We start from the raw sequence: 26,613 nt of genomic DNA on the forward strand, positions 1-26,613 counted from the left end.
TTATTGTAGACTAGCATTTTTTAAAAATATTAGCTAATGAAGAAACAGAAAACAAAATACTGCATGTTCTCACTTCTAAGTGGGAGCTAAATGATAAGAACTTATGAACACAAAGAAGTAAACAACAGACACTGGGTCTACTTGAGTGGAGAGGGTGGGAGGAGGGAGAGGAGCAGAAAAGATAACTATTGGGTACCGAGCCCGGTACCTGGATGATATAATAATATGTACAATGAACCCCCATGACACATGTTTATCTATGTAACAAACCTTCACATGTGCCCCCAAACCTAAAATAAATATTTTTTAATTTCCATTAAAAAATATATTAGCTTATGTTTATTTTACCAACTAGAAAAAATAGGATAAACAGCTCAAAAGAGGTCCATTCAATAAATAATTTTGATTGACTAGCTTTTTTGTATACTAATGAAAGGCTATGGATAAATGGTTTCTATAGATAGCTAAAGGTTTAAGTTATTGTAGAATTCTAATCTTATTATAACTTATACTCCCATTTCAAATTAATGGAGCCAAGGAAAAAATTCAAATAATGAAACTAGAATAACTGGCTAACTCAGCTGGAGAAAAGAACCTGCATCTTACTGCTTACATCAGAAGTCCCAACTGTATTACAAATACAGATGTAAAACAAACAAAAACAACTAAAAGCATAATACATCAGAATATAAGTTATGGAGAAAAAAATTTTCAACACAAAACTAAATCATAAAAATGATATTTTACTACATAAAATTTAAAAACAGCATACCCAGTTATTAGGCAACTGAAAATCAGAAGAAAAACATCTGTAACACAGGACAGCATTAGCATCTTTATAATCAGTCAAATAAGAAATAAGCAAATTTCCCAGCAGAAAAATTGTCAAGCGACTCAAATAATTCGCATTCTCATATGTACAAGAAATATAAATAGCCAACAAACATTTTAAAAAATATTTTAACCTCCCTGAAAGCAAATAAATCCAAAAGCAAACAATTAAATGTCATTTAAAATTAAATAGAATTGGTAAAGTCTGCATATAAATGGTCATCTTCCCACTGGTGGGAAAGTGGTATAGTAAGAATGTAAATTGATAGAACCATTCTGGAGGGCAATCTGACAAATGTCTATTAAATTTAACGTGTGCACATCCTTGACCCCAAAATTCCATAATTAGGTAATCTATTCTTAAACATTCACACAAATGTGAAATACATATACACACTCACACATATATTTCATACACACAAATACACCACAGCACTAAATAAAACACACAAAAAAGGTTAGCACCAAATTATTCATCATTAAAGAAGTGAAAGAAAAACATTTATAAAATGAGGTAATAGGCCAGGCATAGTGGCTCACATCTGTACTCCCAGCACTTTGGGAAGCCATGGTGGGAGGATCGCTTGATTCCAGAAGTTTGAGACTATGCTGGGCAACACAGTGAGATCCTGACTCAACAACAACAACAACAAATTAGCCCGGCAGGGTGGCACACACCTGTAGTCTACTTGGGTGGCTAAGGTGGATCACTTGACCCCAGGAATTTGAGGTTATACTGAGCTATGATCACACCACTATACTCCTGCCTGGGCAAGAGTGTGAGATCCTGTCTCAAAAAATAAAATGAAATGAAATAATATTAAGTCATTAAAAAGGATAAAATAGACCTATGTGTATAAAATGGAAGTATATTTACAGTAAATTAGTGAAAATAAGTAAGTTGCAAAACCAACATGTACAGTACAATGCCATTTTTGTTCAAAATAAAGCAATGTGTTGGAATATGCATGCATATGTACCACAGGTTGGCAAACTACAGCTGAATGGCCACTTATCTCTGAAAATAAAGTTTTATTAGGAAATAGACATGCTCGTTTATTATAACAGACATCATATACAACCCACAAAACTGAAAATAGTTATGACATAGCCCTTTAAGAAAATACATAGCCAAATGTTGATATATACCAAATTAACTGAAATTACCTCTTCTCTACTCTTGTTTCTTTATGTTATCTATTTCTGTAATATCTGGCTGGCTATAGTGGCTCACGCCTGTAACCCCAGCACTTTGAGAGGCTGAGGTGGGAGGATGACATGAGGCCAGGAGTCTGAGACCAGACTAACCGTCATTACTTCAGGAAAATCAACATAAAGGGAAAAAGGAAAAATATGTGTCCAGGGCATTCCCAGGTAAAGATGGTAAAGTGAACACAGGCATTTAGCCTAAGGTGACTCCAGGTACCCCACAAAAACAGTAAAGTGTTTTTCTCTTTTTAAGCACAAATCCTCAGGCCAAAGATAACAAACAAGAAAGGAAACCACAGTAACAAAACTCCAGAGCTGAATGGTAACTGACTTAGCAGACCTGAAAAGGCTAAATCTTTAATGAGAAGTAAGAAAAGCCAAGAAGCAATCCTGTTTTCTCCATAGAATTCTACCCCGAAAGGTCCCAGAAATTTTACACCATGTACTACTGAAAACAGAGGTAAAGAAAGGACTAAAAACCTAGATGGACTAGGAACAAAGTTCTGGGATATATGTGCAGGATGTGCAGGGGTTTTTTATTCCTAAAAAGATGCAACAAAAATTTTTTGTTGTAAATTGACAATTTATACTTGTATAAATTTATGGGTTACAAAGTGATGTCATAAATTGTGGATACAATATGTAATAATTAAATCAAGCTAGTTAACATATCCAATACTTCAAATATATTTCTGTGATAAGAACATCAATTTTGAAATCCATAATACCCAATTATTAAGTATATGCACCATACTGTACAACAGAACTCAAAAAAGTATAAAACATATTCTTCCTGTCTGAGATTTTGAACCCTTTGACCATCATTTTTTTTTTTTTTTTTTTTTTTGAGACAGTCTCACTCTGTCACCCAGGCTGGAATGCAGTGGCACAACTTCGGCCCACCGCAACCTCTGCCTCCTGGGTTCAAGTGACTCTCCTGCCTCAGCCTCCACAGCAGCAGAGACTATAGGCAAGCAACGCCATACCCGGCCAACTTTCTTTGTATTCTTAGTAGAGATGGGGTTTCGCCATGTTGTCGTGGCTGGTCGCAAACTCCTGACCTCAGGTGATCCACCCACCTTGGCCTCTCAAAGTGCTGTACCACAGGCATGAGCCACCATGCCTGGCCTAAAATTTTTATGAGACAAAATATCAATTTCAAAACAGCATCAAAAAGTGAGCAGGCCAGGCACAGTGGCTCACACCTGCAATCCCAGCACCTTGGGAGGCCAAGGCATATTTTTCTGTACTAAAAATACAGAAGTTTTTATCTCTACTAAAAACACCAAAAAAAAAAAAAAAAAAAAAAAAAATCAGCTGGGCATAGTGGCACAAGCCTGCAATCCCAGCCACTTGGGAGGCTGAGGCAGAAGAACTGCCTGAACCTGGGAGGCAGAGGCTGCAGTGAGCTGAGAATGTGCCACTGCACTCCAGCCTGGACAACAAGAGCAAAACTTCATCTCAAAAAAAAAAAAAAAAAAAAAAAAAGAGTTGAGCATATGTAACCTTCCTCAGCTCACAGTAGAGCAAATAGGTCAACAGAATAATAATTCATGCTATTGCATGTGTAATGAACTGGCAACAAGAAAACATTGGTTGCAGAAAGGCAGAGGAACTGTGTCTTGTAAGATTTAGAATGGAGGGGCTTCATAATCATCTGGCAACCATTCAATGTTGTATCTACGGTTAAAATGTACATGATAGGAACTCCAGGAATCTTAAGGGTCAACTGTGGCCACAATGTAACACTTATGCTGAGCTACTCTCTGTACTAAGCAGTCATTTGCATAGGTTCCTTTGTGTGTACACAGTTCAAATCTTGGATCCTTGGCAATCCTTAGAGCCACTCAATACTTCTGCCCCAATTTCTCAATTTCAGCCATTACACAATCAGTTATACAAGGGATACACTTGGCATACAGACAGTCCATCGCTGACTGCACTAAATCCAGTTTCGCTTTTAAGGAAAAGTTGATAAAGTTGGTATCAATGAGGATGTAGTAAGGTGGGCCCAGCTGTGTATTACATTGGAAAAATAAGCAGGAAGGGTGTTGGGGAACTTCTCTTTCCTTTAATGTGCTGGGATCCTTCTTTTCTTTCTTTTTAGGTTTTAATCTATCCTTTTCTTTAAGCCTCTGATCTCTGAGTCTAAGCATGCACTTCATGGTTGCATACTTCCTTGTTTTCTTTTGCTTCCCCATGGTCACACCACACTCCTGTTTCTTCGGATGTGCAGGTTTGTTACATAGGTAAACGTGCACGATGGTGATTTGCTGCACCTATCAACCCATCACCTCCGTAGGTATTAAGCCCAACATGCATTAGCTATTTTCTATGAAGCAATTTCATCCTCAAATTCTGTGCACCACTCCAAAACCTCCCCCACTGCAGGAGATCTGAGACGTATTTTCTTAAGGGGATAGATAGAGCAGTTGAGGGCCTGGGTTTACACTGGAAACTGGAAGAGTAAATAAAAGTAGTGAGTGCTGAGATCACTCTTCCTTGCCCAGCCTTTTTCTCTCACTCAGATCCCAGAACACTTACAGGCCTATACTCTCCAGCAACAGATAGGAAGTGCTTCTCCAGGGTATCTGACCAGCACAACAGGAGAGACCTAAACATACTGATATCAGAGAGCATCTCAAAGGAATAAAATACATTGATACCACGTAATAAAAAATTTAGGCCAAGCACGGTGGCTCACCCCTGTAATCCCAACACTCTGGGAGGCGGAGGCAGGTAGATCACATGAGGTCAGGAGTTCAAGGCCAACCTGACCTTGAATATGGTGAAACCTCATCTCTACTAAAAAACATAAAAATTAGCCAGGCGCGGTGGTGCATGCCTATAGTCCCAGCTTCTCGGGAGGCTGAGGTAGGAGAGTCACTTGAATCCAGGAGGTGGATGTTGCAGTGAGCCAAGACTGCACCACTGCACTCCAGCCTGGGCAACAGAGCAATTCTCTGTCTCAAATTTAAAAAAAAAAAAAAAAAAAAAAAATTTAGCTGATCTTTTGTCTCCAGTTCTTGGGAGGTAGCCACTAAGTGCCTGGAATTTCCTGAGTGACAAATGTCTTTGTTAGTCATAGTAGGCCCCTGGGACCACATCTGTTAACCTTGTATAACCTTAAGGAGGCAACTCAGAGTGGGGCCCGAGATATTTTATGTTAATGGGATGACTCAGAATCGGGGGTTGGGGAGCTGGCCATATCAGAAAGGACGACCATTTGATTAGAGAGTTGGGGATTTTCAGCTGACTTCCAGGGAGGGGAGGAAGGGTGGAGATTAAGTTCAACCACATAGGCAATAATTCAATCATGCCTACATAATGAGACCCCAATAAAACTGTACTTTGGAGTTCAGGTGAGCTTTCCTAGTGGGCAATATTCTGCATATTATCACACATTGATGTGTGTTGGATATGCCAGGAAGGTAATGTGTCCTGGTTCTATGAAGAGAGGATAACAGAAACTGCATCTTGTACCCTCCCAGACTTTGTCCTATGCGTATCTCCCTTTGGCTGGCTCTAGTATCTATCCTTCTTCTATAGTAAAACTATAATAGTAAGTATACTTGGCTCTCTGTATCTGTAGGGAATTGGTTCTAGGACCCACCATGGATACCAAAATCCATGGATGCTGATGTCCCTTAGACCTCTGTATCTGTGGGTTCTGCATCCACAAATTCAAACAATCATAGATTGAAAATAAAGTATTTATATCAAAAGTAATGCATAATTCTTTTCAGTGAGTTTTATGGGTCAATCTAGTGAATTGTCAAACATGAGGAGGTAATGGGAACCCACAAATTTGTAACCACTTGGTCAGAAGTGAAAGTGGCCTGTGAATATGCTAACTAGTGTCTGGTTTCTGAAGTGAGGGCAGTCTTGTGGGGCACTGTGCCCTTACTGCAGGCCTAATGGCAGGTAGTTGGTATAAGAAGTCATCGTAAATATTAAGGATATACCCAAGGAAATGTCCCAGCCAGATCATCCTATAGTGAATACCACACAAAAGCTCAGCATTTGCCATCAACCTTTTAGTGTCTCATTTCTCAAATACAAAGAAAAACTATCACCAGATATATTTGGAAGAAACATAAAAACACTTCAGAAAAGCTACCATTGGTAACCTCAGAGATGTAACAAAAGACAGCTTTTTTTTTTTTTTTTCTGGAGACAGCGTCTCACTCTGCTCCCCAGACTCGAATGCAGTGGTGTAATCTCGGCTCACTGCAATCTCCATCTCCTGGATTCAAGTGATGCTCCTGCCTCAGTCTCCTGAGTAGCTGGGATTACAGGTGTCTGCCACCATGTCCAGCTAATTTTCATATTTTTAGTAGAGATGGGGTTTCACCATGTTGGCCAGGCTGGTCTCGAACTCCTAACCTCAAGTGATTTACCTGCCTAGCCTCCCAAAGTGCTAAGATTACAGGTGTGAGCCACCGCACCCAGCCCAAAATAAAGCTCTTAGAAATTAAAAATATTAGATGAGATGAAAAACTCCATAAAGATCTGGAAATTAAGCTAAGGAAATCATCTCAAAAAATGAAGTAAAAAGATAGAAATGGAAAGTAAGATAAATAAGGGAAAACTGGAGGACAACAGTCCAGAGAGCCCAAAAGCTGAATAACAGAATGCCAGAAAGAGTGAATGAAAAACATAGAAATCAAATTAATAAATTAAGAAAATATCCCAGAATTGAATGACATAAATTGCAGGATGTCCTGCTGAGGGCCCAACACCCATACCCAGTCACATCATTGAGAAATTTTAGAATGGTGTGGGACAAAGACCTTACAAGTTTCCAAAAATTAAGTCACATAAAAAGGATAAAGAACAGCATCAGCTTCTCAAAAAGAACACTGGAACCTAGGAGGATGAGGAGTAAAACAGAACAGAGCAGAGCCTTTAAAATCTCAAGGAAAATTATTTCCAACTTAGGATTCTGTACCCAGCCAAACTTACAATGAAGCATGAGGGTTGAGGGAAAAAAGATCTTTTCAAGATATGTAAGAACTCAAAACTTTTACCTATCTGCATCTTTCTCAGGAACCTACCAGAAGATCTAGTCCCTTAAAATCAGGGGATAACCAATAAAGGGGAAGCTAAAAAATTCTAGAAAATAGGAGATCCAATATAATAGAGGAGTAAAATAAATCTACAAGATGATGACAAATTGTTATCTTAAAACAATTCACTGCTGCAATCCTATAGAGAGCAAACAGTCCAGGCCAGAGCTGACTGGAAGGCATCGGGAAAGACTTCTTCAATATACAGGAAGTGCTAAAAGGCCTAATGTGTCTGAATATGCTAGGAGAATATTTAAACAACTGTAGGGGGATGCCGTAGAAAACTAGGCAAAGAAGCAAAAATCAATACTTATTATACTCTAGGGTGAAAGTTTATAGGAAAGTAACCATAATGTAATAGAGAAATACATTGTTTTATTGCACTTCACTTTACAGATACTGTGTTTTTACAACTGAATGTTTGCAGCAACTCTGCATGAAGCAAGTCTATTGGTGCCATCTTTCTAACAGTATCTGCTCACTTTGCGTCTCTGTCACATTTTGGTAATTCTCATCATATTTCAGACTTTTTCATTATTCTTGTATCTGCCATGGTGATCTGATCAGCAATTGCTGATGTTAACATTGGAACTGTTTTGGGACACCTTGAATTGTACCTATATAAGACAGCAGACTTAATTCATAAATGTTACCTGTGTTCTGACTGCTGCATCGACTGGTCTTTCCTCTGTCTCTCTCCCTCTCTTCAGGCCTCCCTATTCCCTTAGACATAACAATATTGAAATTAGGCCAATTAGTAACCCTACAATGGCTTCTGAGTGTTCAAGTGTAAGAAAGAGTCCCTTTTCTCTCACTTTAAAAGCCAGAAATGATTAAATTTAGTGAGGAAACATGTTGAAAGCTGAGACAGGCTGAAAGCTAGGCCTTGTGCCAAACAGTGAAGCTGTGACTGCAAAGGAAAAGTTCTTGAAGAGAATTAAAAGTGCTACTCCAGGGAACACATGAATAATAAGAAAGAAAAACAGCTTTATTGCTGAAATGAAGTAAGTCTGAGTGGTCTGGATAAAACATCAAACCAGCCACAACATTCTCTTAAGCCAAAGCCTAATCCAGAGCAAGACCCTAACTCTCTTCCATTCTATGAAGGCTAAGAGAGGTTAGGAACCTGCAGAAGAAGAGCTGGAAGCTAGCAGAGGTTGCTTTTGAGGTTTAAGGAAAAAGCCATCTCCGTAAGATTCAAGTGCAAGGCGAAGCAGCAAGTGCTAATGGAGAACCTGCAGCAAGTTATCTAGAAGACCTAGCTAAGATAATTGATGAAGGTGGCTGCGCTAAGCAACAAATTTTCACTGTAGACAAGATAGTCTTATATAGGAAGAAGCTGCCATCTAGGATTTTCATAGCTAGCGAGGAGAAGTCAATGCCTGACTTCAAAGCTTCAAACGACAGGCTGACTTTATTCTTAGGGGGTAATGCAGCTGGTGACTTACAGTTGAAACCAATGCTCATTTATCATGTTGAAAATCCTAGAGCACTTATGAATTATGCTAAATATATTCTGCCTGTGCTCTATAAATGGAACAACAAAGCCTGGGTGACAACATATGTTTACTGAATGAGTTACTGAACATTTTAAGCCCACTAAGACCTACTGTTGAGACCCACTGTTCAGAAAAAAATGATTCCTTTCAAAATATTACTGCTCCTTGACAATGTGCCCAGTCACCCAACAGCTCTGAAGATGTACAAGAAGATTAATGTTTCCATGGCTGCTAACACAACATCCATTCTCCTGCCCATCGATAAAGGAGTCATTTGGACTTTTAAGTCTTATTATTTAAGAAATACATTTCATAAGGCCAGAGCTGATGGGTCTGGACAAAGTAAACTGAAAGCCTTCTGGAAAGGATTCACTATTCTAGATGCCATTAATAATATTTATGATTCATGAAAGGAGGTAAAACTGTCAACATTTACAAGAATGAATGAATGAATTAGAAGGTGATTCCAACACTCATGGATGACTTTGAGGGGTTCAAGACTTCAGTGGAGGAAGTAACTGCAGAATTAGAAGTGGAGTCTGAAAATGAGACTGAATTGCTGTAATCTCATGACAAGACTTGAACAGATGAGGAGCTGCTCTTATGGAAGAGGAAAGAAAGTAGTTTTTTGAGATGGAATCTACTGGTGAAGATGCTGTGGACACTGTTGAAATGACAACGAAGGATTTAGAATATTATGTAAAATTTATTGGTAAAGCAGCAGTAGGATTTGTGCGGATTGACTCCAGTTTTGAAAGAAGTTTTACTGCAGGTAAAATGCTATCAAATAATCCATGCTACCAAAAAAAAAAAATCTTTCATGAAAAGAAGAGTCCATCAATGTGGCAAACTTCAGTATTGTCTCATTTTATGAAATTGCCACAGCCACCCCAACCTTCAGCAACCACCACCCTGATCAGTCAGCAACCTTTGACATCAAGGCAAGATCCTCCACCAGCAAAAGGAGTATGACTTGCTGAAGGCTCAGATGATTGTTGGCATATTTTAGCAATAAAGCATTTTTAATTAAGGTATGTACATTGTTTTTTAAGACATAATGCTACTGCACACTTAAGAGATTACAGTATAGTATAAACTTAACCTTTATATGCACTGGGAAACCAAAAGAGCTGTGTGCCTTGCTTATTGTGATATTCACTTTATTGTGTGGATTGGAACAGAATCCACAGTATCTCTGAGGTATGCATTTACATGGCTCAATAATGAATACCATCAACATGGTCATAATAGTACAAATACTGAATATTATTCTAAACAAAATTATGAAGGGAAAATGAAAGGACAAGAAGGATATGGATGTGACAACAGCCTGGGGGGTGGATGGAATGCATTTTTAGGTGAGAAAGAAAGCTAAACTCTCACCTTGCATAGTGAGAAGTTAACAGATAACACCTAAAACTGAAAAATCTAAAAGTAGCTCATAGGGCATATTATTTAGATACAGAAATAATCACCAAAAAAAAATGAGATGAAAGAATTTAAAATGGGTGGCTCTAAAGAACAGGAAATTTGAGGACTTTTGTGAGTGGAAAAAACTGCCCTTTTTCATTACAGGAATCATAACATACTTTGATTATTTAAATACATGCATGTATCACTTTTTTTTGAGACAGCGTCTCATTCTGTCACCCAGGCTTAAGTGCAGTGGTGTGTGATCACGCCTCGCTGCAGCCTCAACCTCCCAAGCTCAAGCAGTTGTCCCACCTGAACCTTCCAAGTAGTTGGAACTACAAGTGTGCGCCACCACGTTCCTCTAACTTTTGTATTTTCTGTAGAGAAATGGTTTCACCATGTTGCCCAGGCTGGTCTGAAACTCCTGGACTCAAGCAATCCGCCTACCTCAGCCTCCCAAAATGCTGGGGTTACAGGTGTGAGCCACTGTGCCCAGCCATAACTTTTAATTAAACAAACAAAACTGAAATAGAGAAAATATCCACACATTCATGTATATACATTGTTCCAGACAGAACCATACTATCTGTTCTCTCTCCTTTTTAAGTCTTAAAGGAAAGAAATAACATGTCATGAGAAGAAACTTAAAACACAGCAGGACCCAGTAATGTGGAAGGGAGAATAGCAATAAACAATACTGGAGATATATAGGCAAATCCTGCTTCTTAGGAAATAATAAATGCTATACAATTGATGGCTTATATTGGGATAATCAGGAAAATTTAAACATAAACTAGATATGATACTGGTATTATGTCCAAAGAGGTCATTTTTTAAGACATTTTTTTTAAGAGATGAGGTCTCACTGTCTTGCCTAGGCTGGAGTATAGTGGTGCAAACATGGCTCACTGTATCCTTGACCTCCTGGGCTCAAGCGATCCTCCCACCTCAGCCTCCTGACTAGCTAAGGCTAAAGGTGTGTATCACCACGCCTGGCTAATTTTTTTTTTCTTTGAGATGCAGTCTCACTCTGTTGTCCAAGCTAGAATTCAGTGGCACTATCTCGGCTCACTGCAACCTCTGCCTCTCTGGTTCAAGAGATTCTCCTGCCTCATCCTGCCTCAGTCTCCCGAGTAGCTGGAATTACAGGCACCCGCCACCATGCCTGGCTGATATTTTTTGTATGTTTAGTAGAGGTCTCACTATGTTGCCTAGGCTACTAGGCTAGTCTCAAACTCCTGGGCTCAAGCAATCTTCCCACCTTGGCCCCCCAAAGTACTGAGTACTGAGATTACAGGTGTGAGCCATCAATACCAGGCCAAGATACATTTTTGGTTTTTCTTGTTTTTTTTTTTTTTTTTTTTGAGACGGAGTCTCACTCTGCCACCCAGGCTGGAGTGTGGTGGCGCGATCTCAGCTCACTGCAACCTCCACCTCCCAGGTTCAAATGATTCTCCTGCCTCAACCTCCCAAGTAGCTGGGACTACAAGCACGTGCCACCATGCCTGGCTAATTTTTTTTTTTTTTTTTGTATTTTCAGCAGAGATGGGGTTTCACCATGTTAGCCAGGATGGTCTCGATTTCCCGACCTCGTGATACGTCCGCCTCGGTCTCCCAAAGTGCTGGGATTACAGGCGTGAGCCACCACGCCTGGCCTCCAAGATACATTTTTTTCAGCGATACATATCTAGCAGCGAAATGTCACAATTTCTATAAATACTCTTCAACACTTAGATAAAACAAATGTTGCCAAATGTTAATAACTGTTAAATCTGGATGATGAATATGTACATATTTATCATAGTATCTCTATTTTTCAGTATATTTGAAATTTTCATAATAAAAAGTAAAGAAAAAATTACTTTGCAAAGACCTATGCATGAAGTAATAAGTTCAATTTCCACAACCATCTTTAAACAGGGATCGGAGGAGACTAGAAATATTCTACAGTTATCTTACCATATCCTGCCATAGAAGCACCATTCTCGACATCCACTGTGTTCTTATTTTCCTCTGCTAGAGCTTTAACATATCTTTTGCTTAAGTCTAGTATTTGCTCACGTAACTTGACACTGCTTTGATGTCTTGGTTGTTGAAAAGTATAGTGCAATAACATCAATCCCCAAATGAGTCCAAATACAAGCAACAGTAAACTCAATTTCTGGGACATATTTTTTCTTGAGATTGTAAAAAACATTTCTGAAGAAGCAAACAAACAGACTTGACTGAAAAGTGGTAACTTGAGACAAGCCACAAATCAAGACTTGAAAGAAAAAAGAAAAAAATCTCCTCAATATTGTATATTCTTCATCTTCAGAAAGGTTGTATCCACTCTATTAACTCTGTAAAATTAAGAAGAAAAACAGTATTAGTCTTAATCTGTATCAGTAACAGAACAGACAACTACAAAGAAAATATTCTATAATTTTTATTTGGAACTATACCATATATATTTGACAACTTTCTCCACCACTAAGTAAGCTTTCTAGTCTTTTACCAGTCTCACTTACGTATCTTTTCAAAGTTTAAACTAGAAACAAACGTCAATTCATTGAAAATACCTGAAAAAACCGCAACCATGGTCATAAAACTCTTCAAATGGTTTCTCATTTGTAACTAAAACCATGGACATTATAATGAGATATATAGGAGATCTCAGTCTATTCAAACATGTCACCAACCTAAATACCTAAAAGCTATTCTTCCTCAAAAAAAAAAAAAAAGAAAAGAAAAAACATCAAAATGAAAGTGAGGAAGTAGGAAAGAAAAAGGATTGGAAAATCAAAATGCCTTTCTAAAAAAGAATTCCCACAATATAAACAGAGTGTGCCAACATTTGAAAATGCCACTAGAAATTATTACTAATGGGAATAAGGTAACCTCAGGAAGCATCCAATCTAAGATGCAATCTAAGATAAAAAATAAGTTACAATTTCTAAGTTTATATCATACAAAAATATGCCAGACATAAAGAATGATGACTATTTAATGGCAGGTACTAAAACACTTAAGAGACCAGGGGCAGTGGCTTACACCTGTAAGCCCAACACTTTGGGAGGCATAGGTGGAAGTATCCCTAGAGCCCAAGAGTTTGAGACCAGTCTGATCAACACAGGAAGACCTCATCTCTATACAAAAATTCTAAAAATTAGCCAGGCATGGTGGCATGCGCCTATAGTTCCAGCTACCCAGGAAGCTGGGGCGGCAGGATTGCTTGAGCCTGAGAGGTCAAGGGTACAGTGAGCCACGATCATTCCACTGTACTATGGGTGACAGAGCAAGACCCTGTCTCAAAAACAAACAAACAAACAAACAGGTTGGAACATTTTTCTGTATTTCCAAATTTACAATTTCAGATTTCAAATGAGAAAGGTATGCATTTATGTAATTTAAGAAAAAATTAAAAGGTTATACTTCAGGTTTTTAAAACACAGAAAGGTGTTAACAATCACAGAATCTAGAAAAACCAGGAGAGTAAGAAAGATGTGAATCACCAAAATGTCCAGTGAAAAAACTCTTTGACTACATCAAATGGAGCAAAATTCTTTAGGTAGAAATGTGTCTTGAGTCAGAACAGTGCATTTCACAAAGATATTTCGCAGCTTACTGAAAACAATCCTTAAGAACTTTTTTTAAAATTTATTTATTTATTTATTTTTAAAGACAGGGTCTCGCTCTGTCACTCAGCCTGGAGTACAGTGGTGCAATCTCAGCTCACTGCAGCCTCCACCTCCCAGGCTCAAGCTATCCGCTGGCCTCAGCCTCCCAAGTAGCTGGGACCACAGGAACACGCCACCATACCTGGGTAATTTTTTTGTAGAGAAGGGCCTTTGCCATGTTGCCAGGCTGGTCTCAAACACCTGAGCTCAAGCTATCCACCTGCCTCAGCCTCCCAAAGTGCTGGGATCAGAGGCCTAAGCCACAGCACTGGCGGGAACTTAGGTTATAGTTTAACTTAGTTTTTAGTTTAACTTTCCCAAAACAAACCCCCTTCCTGTCTGAGGACTAGACTACCTTTGCAGGACTAATAAATTAGCTACAAAATTAGAAATTGGCCAGGTGTGGTGGCTCACACCTGTAATCCCAGCACTTCGGGAGGCCGAGGTGGGTGGATCACCTGAGGTGAGGAGTTCAAGACCAGCCTGACCAAAATGGTGAAACCCTGTCTCTACTAAAAATACAAAATTAGCCGGACGTGGTGGCGCATGCCTGTAATCCCAGCTACTCAGGAGGCTGAGGCAGAAGAATCGCTTGAACCCAGGAGGCCGAAGTTGCAGTGAGCTGAGACTGTATCATTGCACTTCAGCCTGGGCAACAAGAGTGAAACTCCATTTCAAAAAAAAAAGAAAAAATTAGAAATTAAGGTTTAGAAGTCACACAGCTGGAGGCTGCAAAATTCTGAACCTCCCCAAATTGTTCTTGGGGGTAATAACACTACTGTCAAACTGAAGATCAGTGCTTGAGATAGATGGATCAGCTGATACCGCCCAGATCAATGAACTGGCTCATCTGGTCTTGTGGCCCCCACCTAGGAAATGACTCAGTGCAAGAGGACAGCTTTGAAGAGTCATGATTCTATGATTTTGTCTCCAACCTGACTAATCAGCACTCCCCACTTTCTGACCCCCTACCTACCAAATTATCATTAAAAACTCCAATCCCTGAGTTTTCAGTGAGATGGGTTTGAGTAATAATAAAATTCTGGTTTCCCATACGGCTGGCTCTGTATGAATTAAACTCTTTCTCTATTGCAATTCCCACCTTGATAAATCGGTTCTGTCTAGGCATCAGGCAAGGAGAACCCATTAGAACCGCCATTAGGCAGTTATAACAGGATGGGCGGTCAGACACACTTCATTATACTTCCCTCCCTTGATAACTGCCATTATCATCATGCCATTAGGCATTATTCTCTAAGGGCTAAATTAGGGGTGTCCAATCTCTTGGCTTCCCTGGGCCACACTGGAAGAACTGTTCTGACCACACATAAAATATACTAACACTAACGATAGCTGATGAGCTAAAAAAATTTAAAAATCACAAAAAAACTCACAGTGTTTTAATAAAGTTTATGAATATGTGTTGGGCCGCATTCAAAGCCGTCCCACGCGGCCCATGGGTCGCAGGTTGAACAAACTTGGACTAAACAGAAACCAGGCCTTTCAAAAGACTCCACCACTGATCTCAACCAACTGCCTGACTGCTGCCCCTCCATTCTGCAGTTTCAACAAAACAACCTACAAGCATTTCTTCCTGATAAGAGACCACCAGCCACAGAGTAGTTCTGGCCAGTCTACACAGGAAGAACAGTAAGGGTTTTCATGTCCTCCACTTTACCTTTTGACATCAGAGGGCTGAAAACTCCACTCCGGAATCATGCTAACGCCACAATTTTTTTATATGTAGGACCTAGGAAGGAGCATGAAGCTCAATTGTGCATGCACATGTTTCTCCTTTCATAAATATTCATGACGCCTTAACTTATTAAATATGTATATTCGGCCACTCTGCTCAGCATAAATTCCTGTTCCCTTTGTCCCTCTCTCCAAGTGTCTGTTTCTGGCTTCAGGCCGGAGGCTATGCTTCCCAGCCTGTCAGAATGATCACCCTGCAGGCTGCAACGCTTTATAAGAAATAAAGCTCTCCTTTCCAAATTTATGAACCTTGTCATTCTTCAGCTGACACCGTGAGGACCTTGAAGAGGAATGGGTGAGGGGGATTGAAAACAGGTGACCACTGCTGGAACCTGAGTCATTACCCCCAGGGTAGGCTAGGCCCTATATTTATAAGGCAAAAGTAGAAGTAAAGTGAAGAGGAAACAATTTCCACTGGTATTACTTTATTCTCCAGGGCCGATATGAATACACTCACTGTTCTATTCTCAGAGAACTGTCTGTGATTTCACATAAGAAAAAAAAAAAAGGTAAGAAGTTTTGACTTCTTTAGCAATGGAAGGTAATTTACTTATGTACTTTTAATTTAGTGATTAGAAAGGAAAATGATTATTAGCCTCAATCCTTAGAAAAGAAAAAAAAGGAAAGATTCAATGTCTCTTCTTTCTGTGCAATGTTCAAAACTGCAAACAACAGAGGAGCTTGCACTTTGAACCTCCCCAAGTTTTATGTTTCAAGTACTGATCCAGCCCCCAGAAGGCCACTGAGATAAGGACAGAGTCACTAACTGGAAACCTGATGGGCCAACACTGAGGCCAAGGGCTTATGGCTACCATCTGGCATAGTTTTTATTGGAGTACTTCCTCCATCAAAACAGTCTATAATCTAAAAACTTTTAAATCTTAATTTCTAAGCCACTATATTAATTTTCTATTAATCACTTAAAAAAAAAACAAAACTTGAAATTCACCAAATTAACAACTAGAGTTGTTTTTTGTTTTTTGCTTTTGAAACAGGGTCTCGCTGTGTTGCCCAAACTAGCAGTATAGTAGCACAATCTCAGCTCACTGCAGCCTCGGCCTCCCGGCCTCAAGCAATCCTCCCACCTTTGCTTTCTGAATGGCCTGGGACTACAGGTGCACACCACCATGCCCAGCTAATTTTTGTATTTTTTTTTTAGAGGGGTCTCATTACATTGCCCAGTCTGGTCTCGAACTCCTGGCCTCACGTGATCCTCCTGCCTCAGTCTTTTCAAAGGGATGGCAGGTGTGAGCCACTGTGCCTGGCCTGGAGTTTTTAAGGCAAAAAATAAATCATCGTCACCATTCTTATTTTGGCCTAAGATAAACTCTTGAATATTTTTAAGATTCCCAGGAGAAAGCCAGGCACGGTGGCTCATGCCTGTAATCCCTGCACTTTAGGAGGCCGAGGCGGGCGGATCACGAGGTCGGGAGATCGAGACCATCCCGGCTAACATGGTGAAACCCTGTCTCTACTAAAAATACAAAAAAAAATTAGCTGGGTGTGGTGACAGGCGCCTGTAGTCCCAGCTACTCTGGAGGCTGAGGCAGGAAAACGGCGTGAACCCGGGAGGCAGAGCTTGCAGTGAGCCGAGATAGCGAAACTGCACTCCAGCCTGGGCCACAGAGTGAGACTCCGCCTCAAAAAAAAAAAAAAAAAAAGATTCCCAGGAGAAAGTTCTCAACCAACTGCAGAAATCACAAAAGTAATTAGTCTATATGGCACAAAGGTAGAATAACTAAGGAGAGGGGACACACTTAAAACGAAGTATCAGTAAAGCACTAGACCTGAAGAAGGGCAACAGAGTGTGATCCAACTATCACCACCTCCAAGTGGATTCCTATAGCTGCTTGTCAAGTGGTTTGCCAGACTCCTCTCCAACCCTACTTCAATCCGTTCTTCTCAGAGCAATCAAATATTATTCCAAAAACAAAACTCATAATTTGAAGACATTTTGCCAATAAAAAAAAATGCTCAACCTCATTAATCATAGGGAAATGTACATTAAAACCACTATGAAATACCACTTTACACCCATTAGGATAGCTATCATAAAAAAAAAAAAAACCCAGAAAACAAGTGTTGGCAAGGATGTGAACAAACTTAAACTCTTCTGCTCTGCTGGTGGGCACATAAAATGGTGCGGCTGCTGGGGAAGACAGTATGGCATTTCCTCCAAAACTTAAACACAGGATTATCATACAATCTGTAACTGAACTTCTGGATATATACACAAAAGAAATGAAAGCAGGAACCCAAAGGGATATGTGTATGCCAACGTTCACTGCAGCATTATTCGTAACAGCCGAAAGGTGGAAACAACCCAAGTGTCCCTCAATAGATAAACAGATAAATAAAATGTGGCATCTACATACAATGGAATAGTATTCAGCCCTAAGGAAGTAAGATGTTCTGATACATGCTACAATGTGAAAGAAGAGAATAGAAAGTTATGATTTAATGGGTACAGAGTTTCAGATGGGGATGATGAAGTAGTTCTGGAGATGGATGGTAGTAATGGTTGCACAATGATGTGAATGTACTTAATGTCACTGAACTGTACACTTAAATGTTAAAATGATAAATTTTAGATTATGTATTTTTTACCACACACACACACACAAGCATATCACATTCTCCTGATTAAAAACCTTTCAACAGTTTCACACTGCACTTAAAATCTAACATGCAAACTCAGTCACAAATATATCTCCTCCAATCCAGCCAGTCTTCTCTCTGCTTCATAAAACAGTAATAATTATATCTTACATTTATATGATATTTTTATTTACCCAGCATGTGTCTTTACATGTTTCCTGATATCCTCTCATTCAGTTAATAACAGTCAGCTCTCAGGGAGGCTACAAGCTTGAAAAAGTTTCTACTCAGAATTTGTGGACAACATGAAAATATCATTGGTATGAAGTCACTGGAGCATTACCTACTCCTAAAAGATGACATAACAGCATGTTGCTGATGAGAACAGTTCATCTTCCAAGTAGTCTGAAAGGAGACGAGGTAGAATATCTGTTTAAATCTTACCTCAGATAGGAGGATTTCAAAACCTCCTTACCTTATTCTACCCCACACTGATCTTCTAATTCCCACAGCATGTTACTTCATACCAATTAATTTGATACATCACATCATCCAAGCATGTGTGTAAGCCGTGTCTCCTTGTTTAAGTCCCAGGTCCCTTATGGGCAAGAACAACAAGCCTTACACTGCTGCCACATCCCCTACAGAGCCTTGTGAACAATCAGCCATCACTGAAAAATGCCTTATGTTTACTTTAAAACACATCCCTGAACCTAACCCCACCTTCTCCCATGCAGCAATGTGATCTCCCTGCAATGAGTTTTGGGGTAGAGGAACAGAGGATAGAAATTTGGGGGTAAAGTATCTTCAATTATCCTTTTCTAGACTGGAAGAACCTGAGAAGAAACCTAATCCATTTCCCTTGCATTTCAGATGAAGAAACTGAAGCCCAGATATGTTAAGTGTCTTGCCTAAAAATGAAACAATCAGTTAATGGCAGAAATCCTACTAGTCCAGAATACAGGTCCTGACTCACTGTCTAGGGTTTTCTCTACACCACACTACCTTCCTTACTTCCACTAGAAAGACTGTGTTTGTAAATACAGAATAAATTGTATTAAACGAAGCTTTGTTCTTTTTTGCTTTAAAAGAATGTAACCAGAAAATAGTAACGGCAGTTTAGGACAATGATCCTGAAGATGCCTAACTGGAACTATTCACTAAATTATTAACCTGGCTCTTAAAGTTTCAAATAAACTGTATTCACATAAATCCTACTATTATAAAGTTGCTACAAGAAGGATTTCGGAAGTCTTATATGCTAGTTTTTATACAGGCAAAAAACTAGAAGATAAAAACATATGAAGTAAAACAAAGATAAATACAAAGTCTTCTAAAGGTAGAGACCTCCACCATGATCAGCAAACATAGCGATAACACATTTCCAGAAAAAAAGAACTGGAGGTGGAGGGTGGAGGCAGTGCATAAAGGCCCAGGCTCAAAACACAACCTTTACTACATGCAGTTCCACTTAAGGCATGAAATAACTTGGTTTACTCATTCATTTGTTCACTAATTCATTCACAATAGCAAAGCACCTACCATGTGCCAGGAACCAGAGATGTGAAAGGTAAAGCAAGATATGAAAGACAGGATTCCTGTTTTTCTGGACACTATTTTAATAGGAATGGGACAACAAACAACTTATCTCAGCTTGTGATAAACTGCTATGAAGGAAAAATAAGGGTGATGTTTCTTGCAACATCTACCTGAGGTGTGAGGTCAAGGAATAATGAGGGGGTAATATCTGATTTGAGAAAGAAGAGGAAGTACAAAGTCTGGTTCCAATTTCCTTCCAATAAAACTTTAGAATTCTTCTTTTACCAGAATCTTGGGAGCAGGCAACAAATTCCTTATTTCTATTTTCCTCAATACAAACAAATGAGAATGAGAGGGCTCCCAAAGCACAGCATGAAATGGCCTGGTCTGGAGAAATCATACAAAGTGAACAGAAGGAAACCCGCAAGCAAAGAAAGCTTTGTGTTCCCCTGTCTTATGAAAACGGCAGTTCCACTGTTGGTAATATACAGGAATAGTAATGATCTGATATGGTGGTGTTTACAAAGAAAAATATATTCTTATTGGTGTTCTCTAACCTGAAAGGGGCAGTGGCAAGATCAGGTATGAAATAAGGTCTAGGTAGCAATCTGTCTGTGCATTTACTTAAAACTCATATTAAGCATTTTAAATATAATTTTTCAAACTCCAAAATATTCCCTGTTAAGAAACACAAAAGAGAAACAAACATGGATAAATTTTTTTTCTAAATTTTTATATTTATTACAGGCATTAACATGTCTACTCCACTTTACAAGATCTTTAGAGAAAAGTGCTGTTCAAAGCTCTATTATGCCACTTGCCAAACAGCACACTATGTAAACAGCCAAATATTTAAGCCACTTTTCAGTAGTTTCTCCCTGGCCAGAGACATAAAGATATATACTTGTCTTTAGTCCAACTTTATTTCCAGAGAAAAGTAAAACAGGCTGGGCATGGTGGTTCACACTTGTAATTCCAGCACTTTACAAGGTTGAGGTAGGAGGACTTCTTGAAGTCAGAAGTACAAGAAGACCATCCTGGGCAACACTGCAAGATGCAGTCACTATAAAAAAAAAAATTAAAAATTAGCCGGGCATGGTGGTGCGCACCTGTAGTCCCGGCTACTCTGGAGAGTGAGGCAGGAGGACCACTCAAGCCCAGGAATACCAGGTTTCAATGAGCTATGGGTGACAGAGTGAGACTCTATCTCAAAATTTAATTAATTAATTAAATCAAACAAAGAACCAGCAAATATTTAAACTAGAACACCTTCATTATAAAGATAAGAAAAATGAAGCACAAAGAGAATTAATGACTACTCAAAGTCAACCATACAGAGAAACATTAGGCATCCAAACTCTCAGCCCGGGACTCCACTGTTTTTCAAAAGCAGGGAACAAAATTAACAGTTTGCAACAAGCACTTTTTCAAAACACAAGATAAAATAGAAACCATCAGAGTAGACTGTACACACCAATTTTGTTTTGTGAAATTTCCAGTTTATTTTTACGTATACAGACACATGCATGCATACACAGTTGTTGCCGTTTGAGACAGGGTTTGGCTCTGTTGCCCAGGCTCTAGAATGCAGTGGCCATAGCTCACTGAGCCTTGATCTCCCAGACTCAAGAGGTCCTCCACCCTTGCCTCAGCCTCCTAAGCAGCTGGGACTACAGGTGTGTGCCACCACGTTTGACAAACTTTATTTTTAGCAGGGACAAGGTCTCACTATGTTGCCCAGGCTGGTCTCAAACTCCTGAGCTCAGGCGATCTTCCTGCCTCACCTTCCCAAAGTGCTGGGATTACAGGCATGAGCCACTGAGTCCAGCCTATGCAGACACAGTGTCTGCACGTTATACATGCATGGAGTCTTTTTTTTCTTAATTATTGAGACGAGATCTACCTATGTCGCCCAGGCCAGTCTCAAACTCCTGGGCCCACGTGATTTTCCCACTTCAACCTCCCTAGTAGCTAGGACTGACTACAGGCGCATACCACCATACCCAGCCATCTATGGAGTCTTGATATAAAAAGATCTCTTACTATGGATTGTAACAAAAAAGTTAAAAAAAATACTGCATTTCACACTCCCTGTCATCTGTCATGAAGTACTTCCTTTTATTTTAAGCAAACATAGCAACAGCAACATTAAAAAGACAAATAGATGGCTAATCCTACCTTATAATCTCTCATTCAAATCTCATTTTTGCATCTATTCAGTGCTCTACATTTTGTGCCATTATAACTATAGCTAAAGTAACTATCAACAGCAATAGCAACTAGCAGATAGAGAAGCTTTCACTCAGCCAAAGGTACTAGAAGAACTACTGCCTATTAGTCTCCAAAGGAATTTCAGCTAAAGAGGCATAGATTTACTACAAAAAGACACAGTATGTTCACCACAGCTCAGAGGTTCAAACAGTTCTCTCCAAAAACAAACCAAAAAAAAGTCCTCCACAGACTTGACCCCGGAATGTAATTTCAGGGGAAAAGGAGCATTCCTAAAATATTTTCTCTATGTAATACTCCCTGAGGTTAATATTGTTTGGGGGGTGGGGGGATTAACACAGAACACAGCCCCATTCACTCCATAATAAGGTCTGAGATTTAAAATGCACTGCCTTGAGAGAAGCTACACTAAAATTCCAGCTAAGATACGGAAATGAGTGTCAAGACATCAGATCATTTTTAGATGGCACATTTGGGAGACGGAAGAGAAGACAACAGCACTGAATATTACAAAAACAGATAAAAGAAAAATGGTACAGTGAGGCAGGGATAAAAACAGAAAATGTTAAGGCAAAAAGAAAACTAAGCATTACGCTACAGTAAAAGTTTAATCTAAAATATGGCCTGGTATAGTGGCTCATGCCTGTAATCTCAACACCTTGGGAGGCTGAGGAGGGCGGATCACTTGAGGTCAGGCGTTCAAGACCAGCCTGGTCAACATGGTGAAATCCTATCACTACTAAAAATACAAAAAATTAGACAGGCATGGTGTTGCATGCCTGTAAACTCAGTTACTTGGGTGGCTGAGGCACAAGAATCACTTGAACCCGGGAGGTGGAAGTTGCAGTGTGCCAAGATCGCACCACTGCACTCCAAGCTGGGTGACAGAGCAAGGCTGTCTCAAACTAAACTAACTAAACTAAAATGTACAATAAAATAAACTATGCAGGCTGGGCTCCATGGCTCACACCTGTAATCCCACCATTTGGGAAGCCGACACAGGCAGATCACTTGAGGTCAGAAGTTCAAGACCAGCCTGGCCAACATGGTAAGACCCTGTCTCTACTAAAACTACAAAGATTAGCTGGGCATGAGGTACAAGAATTGCTTGAACCCAATATAGGCAGAGGTTGCAGTGAGCCAGCACCACTGCACTCCAGCCTGGGTGACAGAGCAAGACTCTGTCTCAAAAAAAAAAACAAAAACCCTATACATATACATATACATAGACACACACTGTGCAGCACCAGATACTTTAATCACAGAGCTTGACCTGTCACAGCCTTGGCCAATCATGTTTTGTGCCACATGACCCCACCTCCTGTTCCACAGCCAACTAGGCTAGAATCTCTGGCCTCAAACAAAGAGGCCCCAGGGAAAACCAGGCAGTTGGCAGAAGGAGCTGAAGGAGAAGTCATGAAAATAATAAAGTTGGGTGAGGGGATTGACAGGTAAAGTCATGAAGAATCAGGCACAACAGGTATAGAGGCTATGAGCAAAAGATACAGAGTAGGGAGAAAGAGAACAAAGCATGTCAAAAATGCAGAGAAACTGTGCAGCTCAAGACAGAGTGATAACTGGCCAGTAGAGATTCTGATTTCTGGCAGCTTTCTTGTTGTCTCATATGTATTCCCTCCTTCAAGGTAGTTTGAAAGAATTATATGACCTGAAGCAGGAAGAAACACTAAGAACACAAATGACTAAAAGGGTTTACACCAATTTTGTTTACGCATTTTAAAAAACCTCCAAAAACCTTTATCATTGAAAGTCTGAGCTAGAAAAGTCCTTGGAATCAGACCAATTCACTATTTTAGAGATGAGGAAATTGAGGACCACAAAGTAATCTAAGGTTTCACAGATAGTGACAGAGCAAGGACAACACTAAGGACTCCTATTTCCATAGCCATTACTGTCTGTCCTACACTGCACTAAATAACACCAACATAGAAACATTTTCCTCAAAACAAGTATTTTCGCAACACGTTTTAGAGTGAGTCAGAAATTTTATGTGCATGTGCCTTTTTCCACAGTTTAAGTAAGTTTTCCACAGTTTAAATAAGTTTTCCACTTATTTATTCTCTGGCTCTCTGTTATGCTTATAAAATACATCCTTAGATTTCTCCTTTTCTTCCTCACATATATTTTAAAAATTAATCTGTCACTAAAGAAATAACACCAGCAATTCATCAGGCCCACTGGCTTTTTCCCCCTACAACTGCGTGTTTTAAAACAGCACTTACTCAGGATTGTTATTGCACATATTGTGTAATAGTGTTTGAACTCAAAGTAGTACAGAGCAGACATTTTAAGTGAAAAATAAACTTCAATTAAGGATCATAGAGATTTCCTTGAAGAAAAATTCATAACCAACGTCAGTAAAATTCAGGAGAAAATAGTGCAAGAACTGAAACTGAAAAGGGACCAATGTGAAATTATCAAGTCATTCCTGACGGAATTTATTGCAGTCACTCAGGGTGTCTTGTGAACAAAAACTACAACTTGTAAAAAAACACAAATCCCAAACTGGGGAAATTATTAATCAGTGAGAAGATGCAGACAGAAGTAGAAAAAAGTTGACCCAAGGTAAACATGGTGAAGCCCAGAGGCAGGACTGTAGAATACCTGGATGCCTACTCTGACGAAACAAACACTTAAGCGCCTCTAAGGATCCCCAAAGGACACAACTGACGGGGAGGGGAGAGGTGAATAAATACTTGCATCTCTAAAGCTGATCCACAGAAAAGCAGAGTCATCAATTTCCTAAGAACAGTCTCAGCCATCTCAAAACAGCAGAAATGAGGAAGACGGCATATGTTAACGAATCTTTTCGTTAGGTTTAAGATAAAGTGAAGAACACAAAACCCAGGTATTAATGACTAAAAAAAGAGAAGCGCCGGAAGCGGTGGCTCACGCCTGTAATCCCAGCACTTTGGGAGGCCGCCCTGAGGCGGTCAGATCACAAGGTCAGGAGACCGAGACCATCTTAGCGAACACGGTGAAACCCCGTCTCTACTAAACATTAGCCGGGAGTGGTGGTGGGCGCCTGTAGTCCCAGCTTCTCGGGAGGCTGAGGCAGGAGAATGGCGTGAACCCGGGAGGCGGAGCTTGCAGTGAGCTCTTGCAGAGAGAGACTCCGTCTCAAAAAAAAAAAAGAAAGAAAGAAAGAAAAGAAAAGCACAAAACTCAAGTCCAGAGGCCACTTCGGTCACTTCAGTCATAGCTAATAAAGTATCACAAAGGATCTTTTCATCAAATGAAGTACTAATGACGTTATAGGTCTATATTCTTAATTCTAATAACGTAAACGTGTGTGTTTTGATGGATGAGAAAACTCAGGCTTAGAGCCTTTAAGTAACCAAGATCACCAAGGCAGGCAGTGAGAGAAACCCAGGCAGGATTCGAACCCTCGCTGGCTGAGCCATTCTCATTACCGCCACAGTCAACAATCAACACGGCAGTTTAAGTTCATCCTTACCAGTCACCCAGGAGATGAGTTTTGAAGAGGGAGTTTAAAAGGGGCATCTGACTTTCTCTCTCTCCCAAAGTAGAAGAGAACTGAGCTGTCAAAAACAGAAAAAGAAGTGAGTGCGGTGCCGCCTGGACTCTCCATCCCGCAGCTCCGGACCGAGCCCGCCCCGCTCGACTCGCGCAGCCCCAGCCACGCTCGGTTCCCCGTCCGGGCCAAGGGACCGCGGCTGTCAGACGCGGAGGGGCAGAGGCACGGCCCAAAGAAAGGGACAAAGAGCCTTGCCGGCCGCGGCCGGAGGCTGCCGGCCCGTTCCTAAGCCGGGTTTCCGCGGCAGCGGCCCTAGCTGGGCGGGGACCGGGGACGGGGGCGCGGCGGGGGAGGAGCGGCCGCCGAGGCGGAGGGGCTGCGCTAGAGGTGCGGGCCCGGCTGGCAGACTCGCCCCCTACTCACTACCTTGCCGCGGACTTCCCGTCACGGTCGCCGCCGTCACGGAGCTTCTGAGCCGGGGCGACGCAGCGAGAGCTGATAAGCGGGCGTCAGCTGCGTCCCGCACTGGCGAAGCAGCCTCCAGATCGGGCTGGAGAAAGGCCGGGGGGTGGGAGTCGGGACGAGGTTTGTTCCTAGCTTGTGGAGATTTTACTCCGCTCGTCCCTCGCACTCGGCTTCCGCTCCGCCTCCCGGCCGGCCCTTCCCGCACTCGGGGGCCAGCCGCCCACAGCGCGCAGCATTGTGGGGGATGTAGTCTTAGAATGAGGAAGCGGCGACACGTGCTTCCAGCCGCCCTGCACCTACCCTGGATCAGAACGACGCCGTTGCGCGGCAACCAGAGAGGGGCGGCGGGCTCTTCTGTGTTGGAAGATGAGCCCGCCAGAGGCATACCTTCGGCCTTAACTCGCTGCAGGCTCTGGAAGAAGGGTTCTGGCATCTTGTTCCCGACCCTCCAGTGAGAAACCAACCTCCCAATACTGTTGACCTGAGGCTGGAAAAGCTTAATGATGATTAAGTGTGCTACAGATGAGAATACCCATCATTGCAGCCGAAAGTCCTTAGCCAATGGAGTGAGGCAAGAAAAATGAAAGGATTGAAGATTAAATAGGAAGAAACAAAATTATTTTTTCATAGATGATATAATTATGTACGTGGAGGCCGGGCGCCGTTGGCTCATGCCTGTAATCCCAGCACTTTGAGAGGCCAAGATGGGAGGATCACCTGAGGACGGGAATTCGAGACCAGCCTGGCCAACATGGTGAAACCCCGTCTCTACTACAGATACGAACTTAGCCGGGCGAGGTGGCGGACGCCTGTAATTCCAGCCTCCCGGGGGGCTGAGGTGGGAGAATTGC

The 26,613-nt window shown here is 40.8% G+C and overlaps 1 protein-coding gene and 1 pseudogene across 4 annotated transcripts in view; both read right to left on the reverse strand.

Moving 5' to 3' along the window:
• The window catches only part of CCDC126 (coiled-coil domain containing 126), a 41,076-nt gene extending 15,130 nt beyond the window's left edge, over nucleotides 1-25,946 (reverse strand). The window contains exons 1-3 of one of the 3 annotated variants that reach the window (XM_015133874.3): nucleotides 25,724-25,946; nucleotides 25,277-25,361; nucleotides 11,981-12,363 (exon numbers count right to left, since the gene is read on the reverse strand). In XM_015133874.3, coding sequence (XP_014989360.1) covers nucleotides 11,981-12,218 — 238 coding nt within the window. In that variant the 5' untranslated portion in view covers nucleotides 12,219-12,363; nucleotides 25,277-25,361; nucleotides 25,724-25,946. 3 annotated transcript variants of the gene reach the window in all.
• On the reverse strand, nucleotides 430-11,974 carry LOC144339883 (rRNA-processing protein FCF1 homolog pseudogene; annotated as a pseudogene). The gene has a single exon (XR_013415430.1). The product of XR_013415430.1 is annotated as an rRNA-processing protein FCF1 homolog pseudogene (transcript).
• Nucleotides 25,947-26,613: the final 667 nt, after the last annotated feature.

The sequence above is a fragment of the Macaca mulatta genome, chromosome 3 (genome assembly GCF_049350105.2).
Source record: "Macaca mulatta isolate MMU2019108-1 chromosome 3, T2T-MMU8v2.0, whole genome shotgun sequence".
NCBI classification, from domain to species: Eukaryota; Metazoa; Chordata; class Mammalia; order Primates; family Cercopithecidae; genus Macaca; species Macaca mulatta.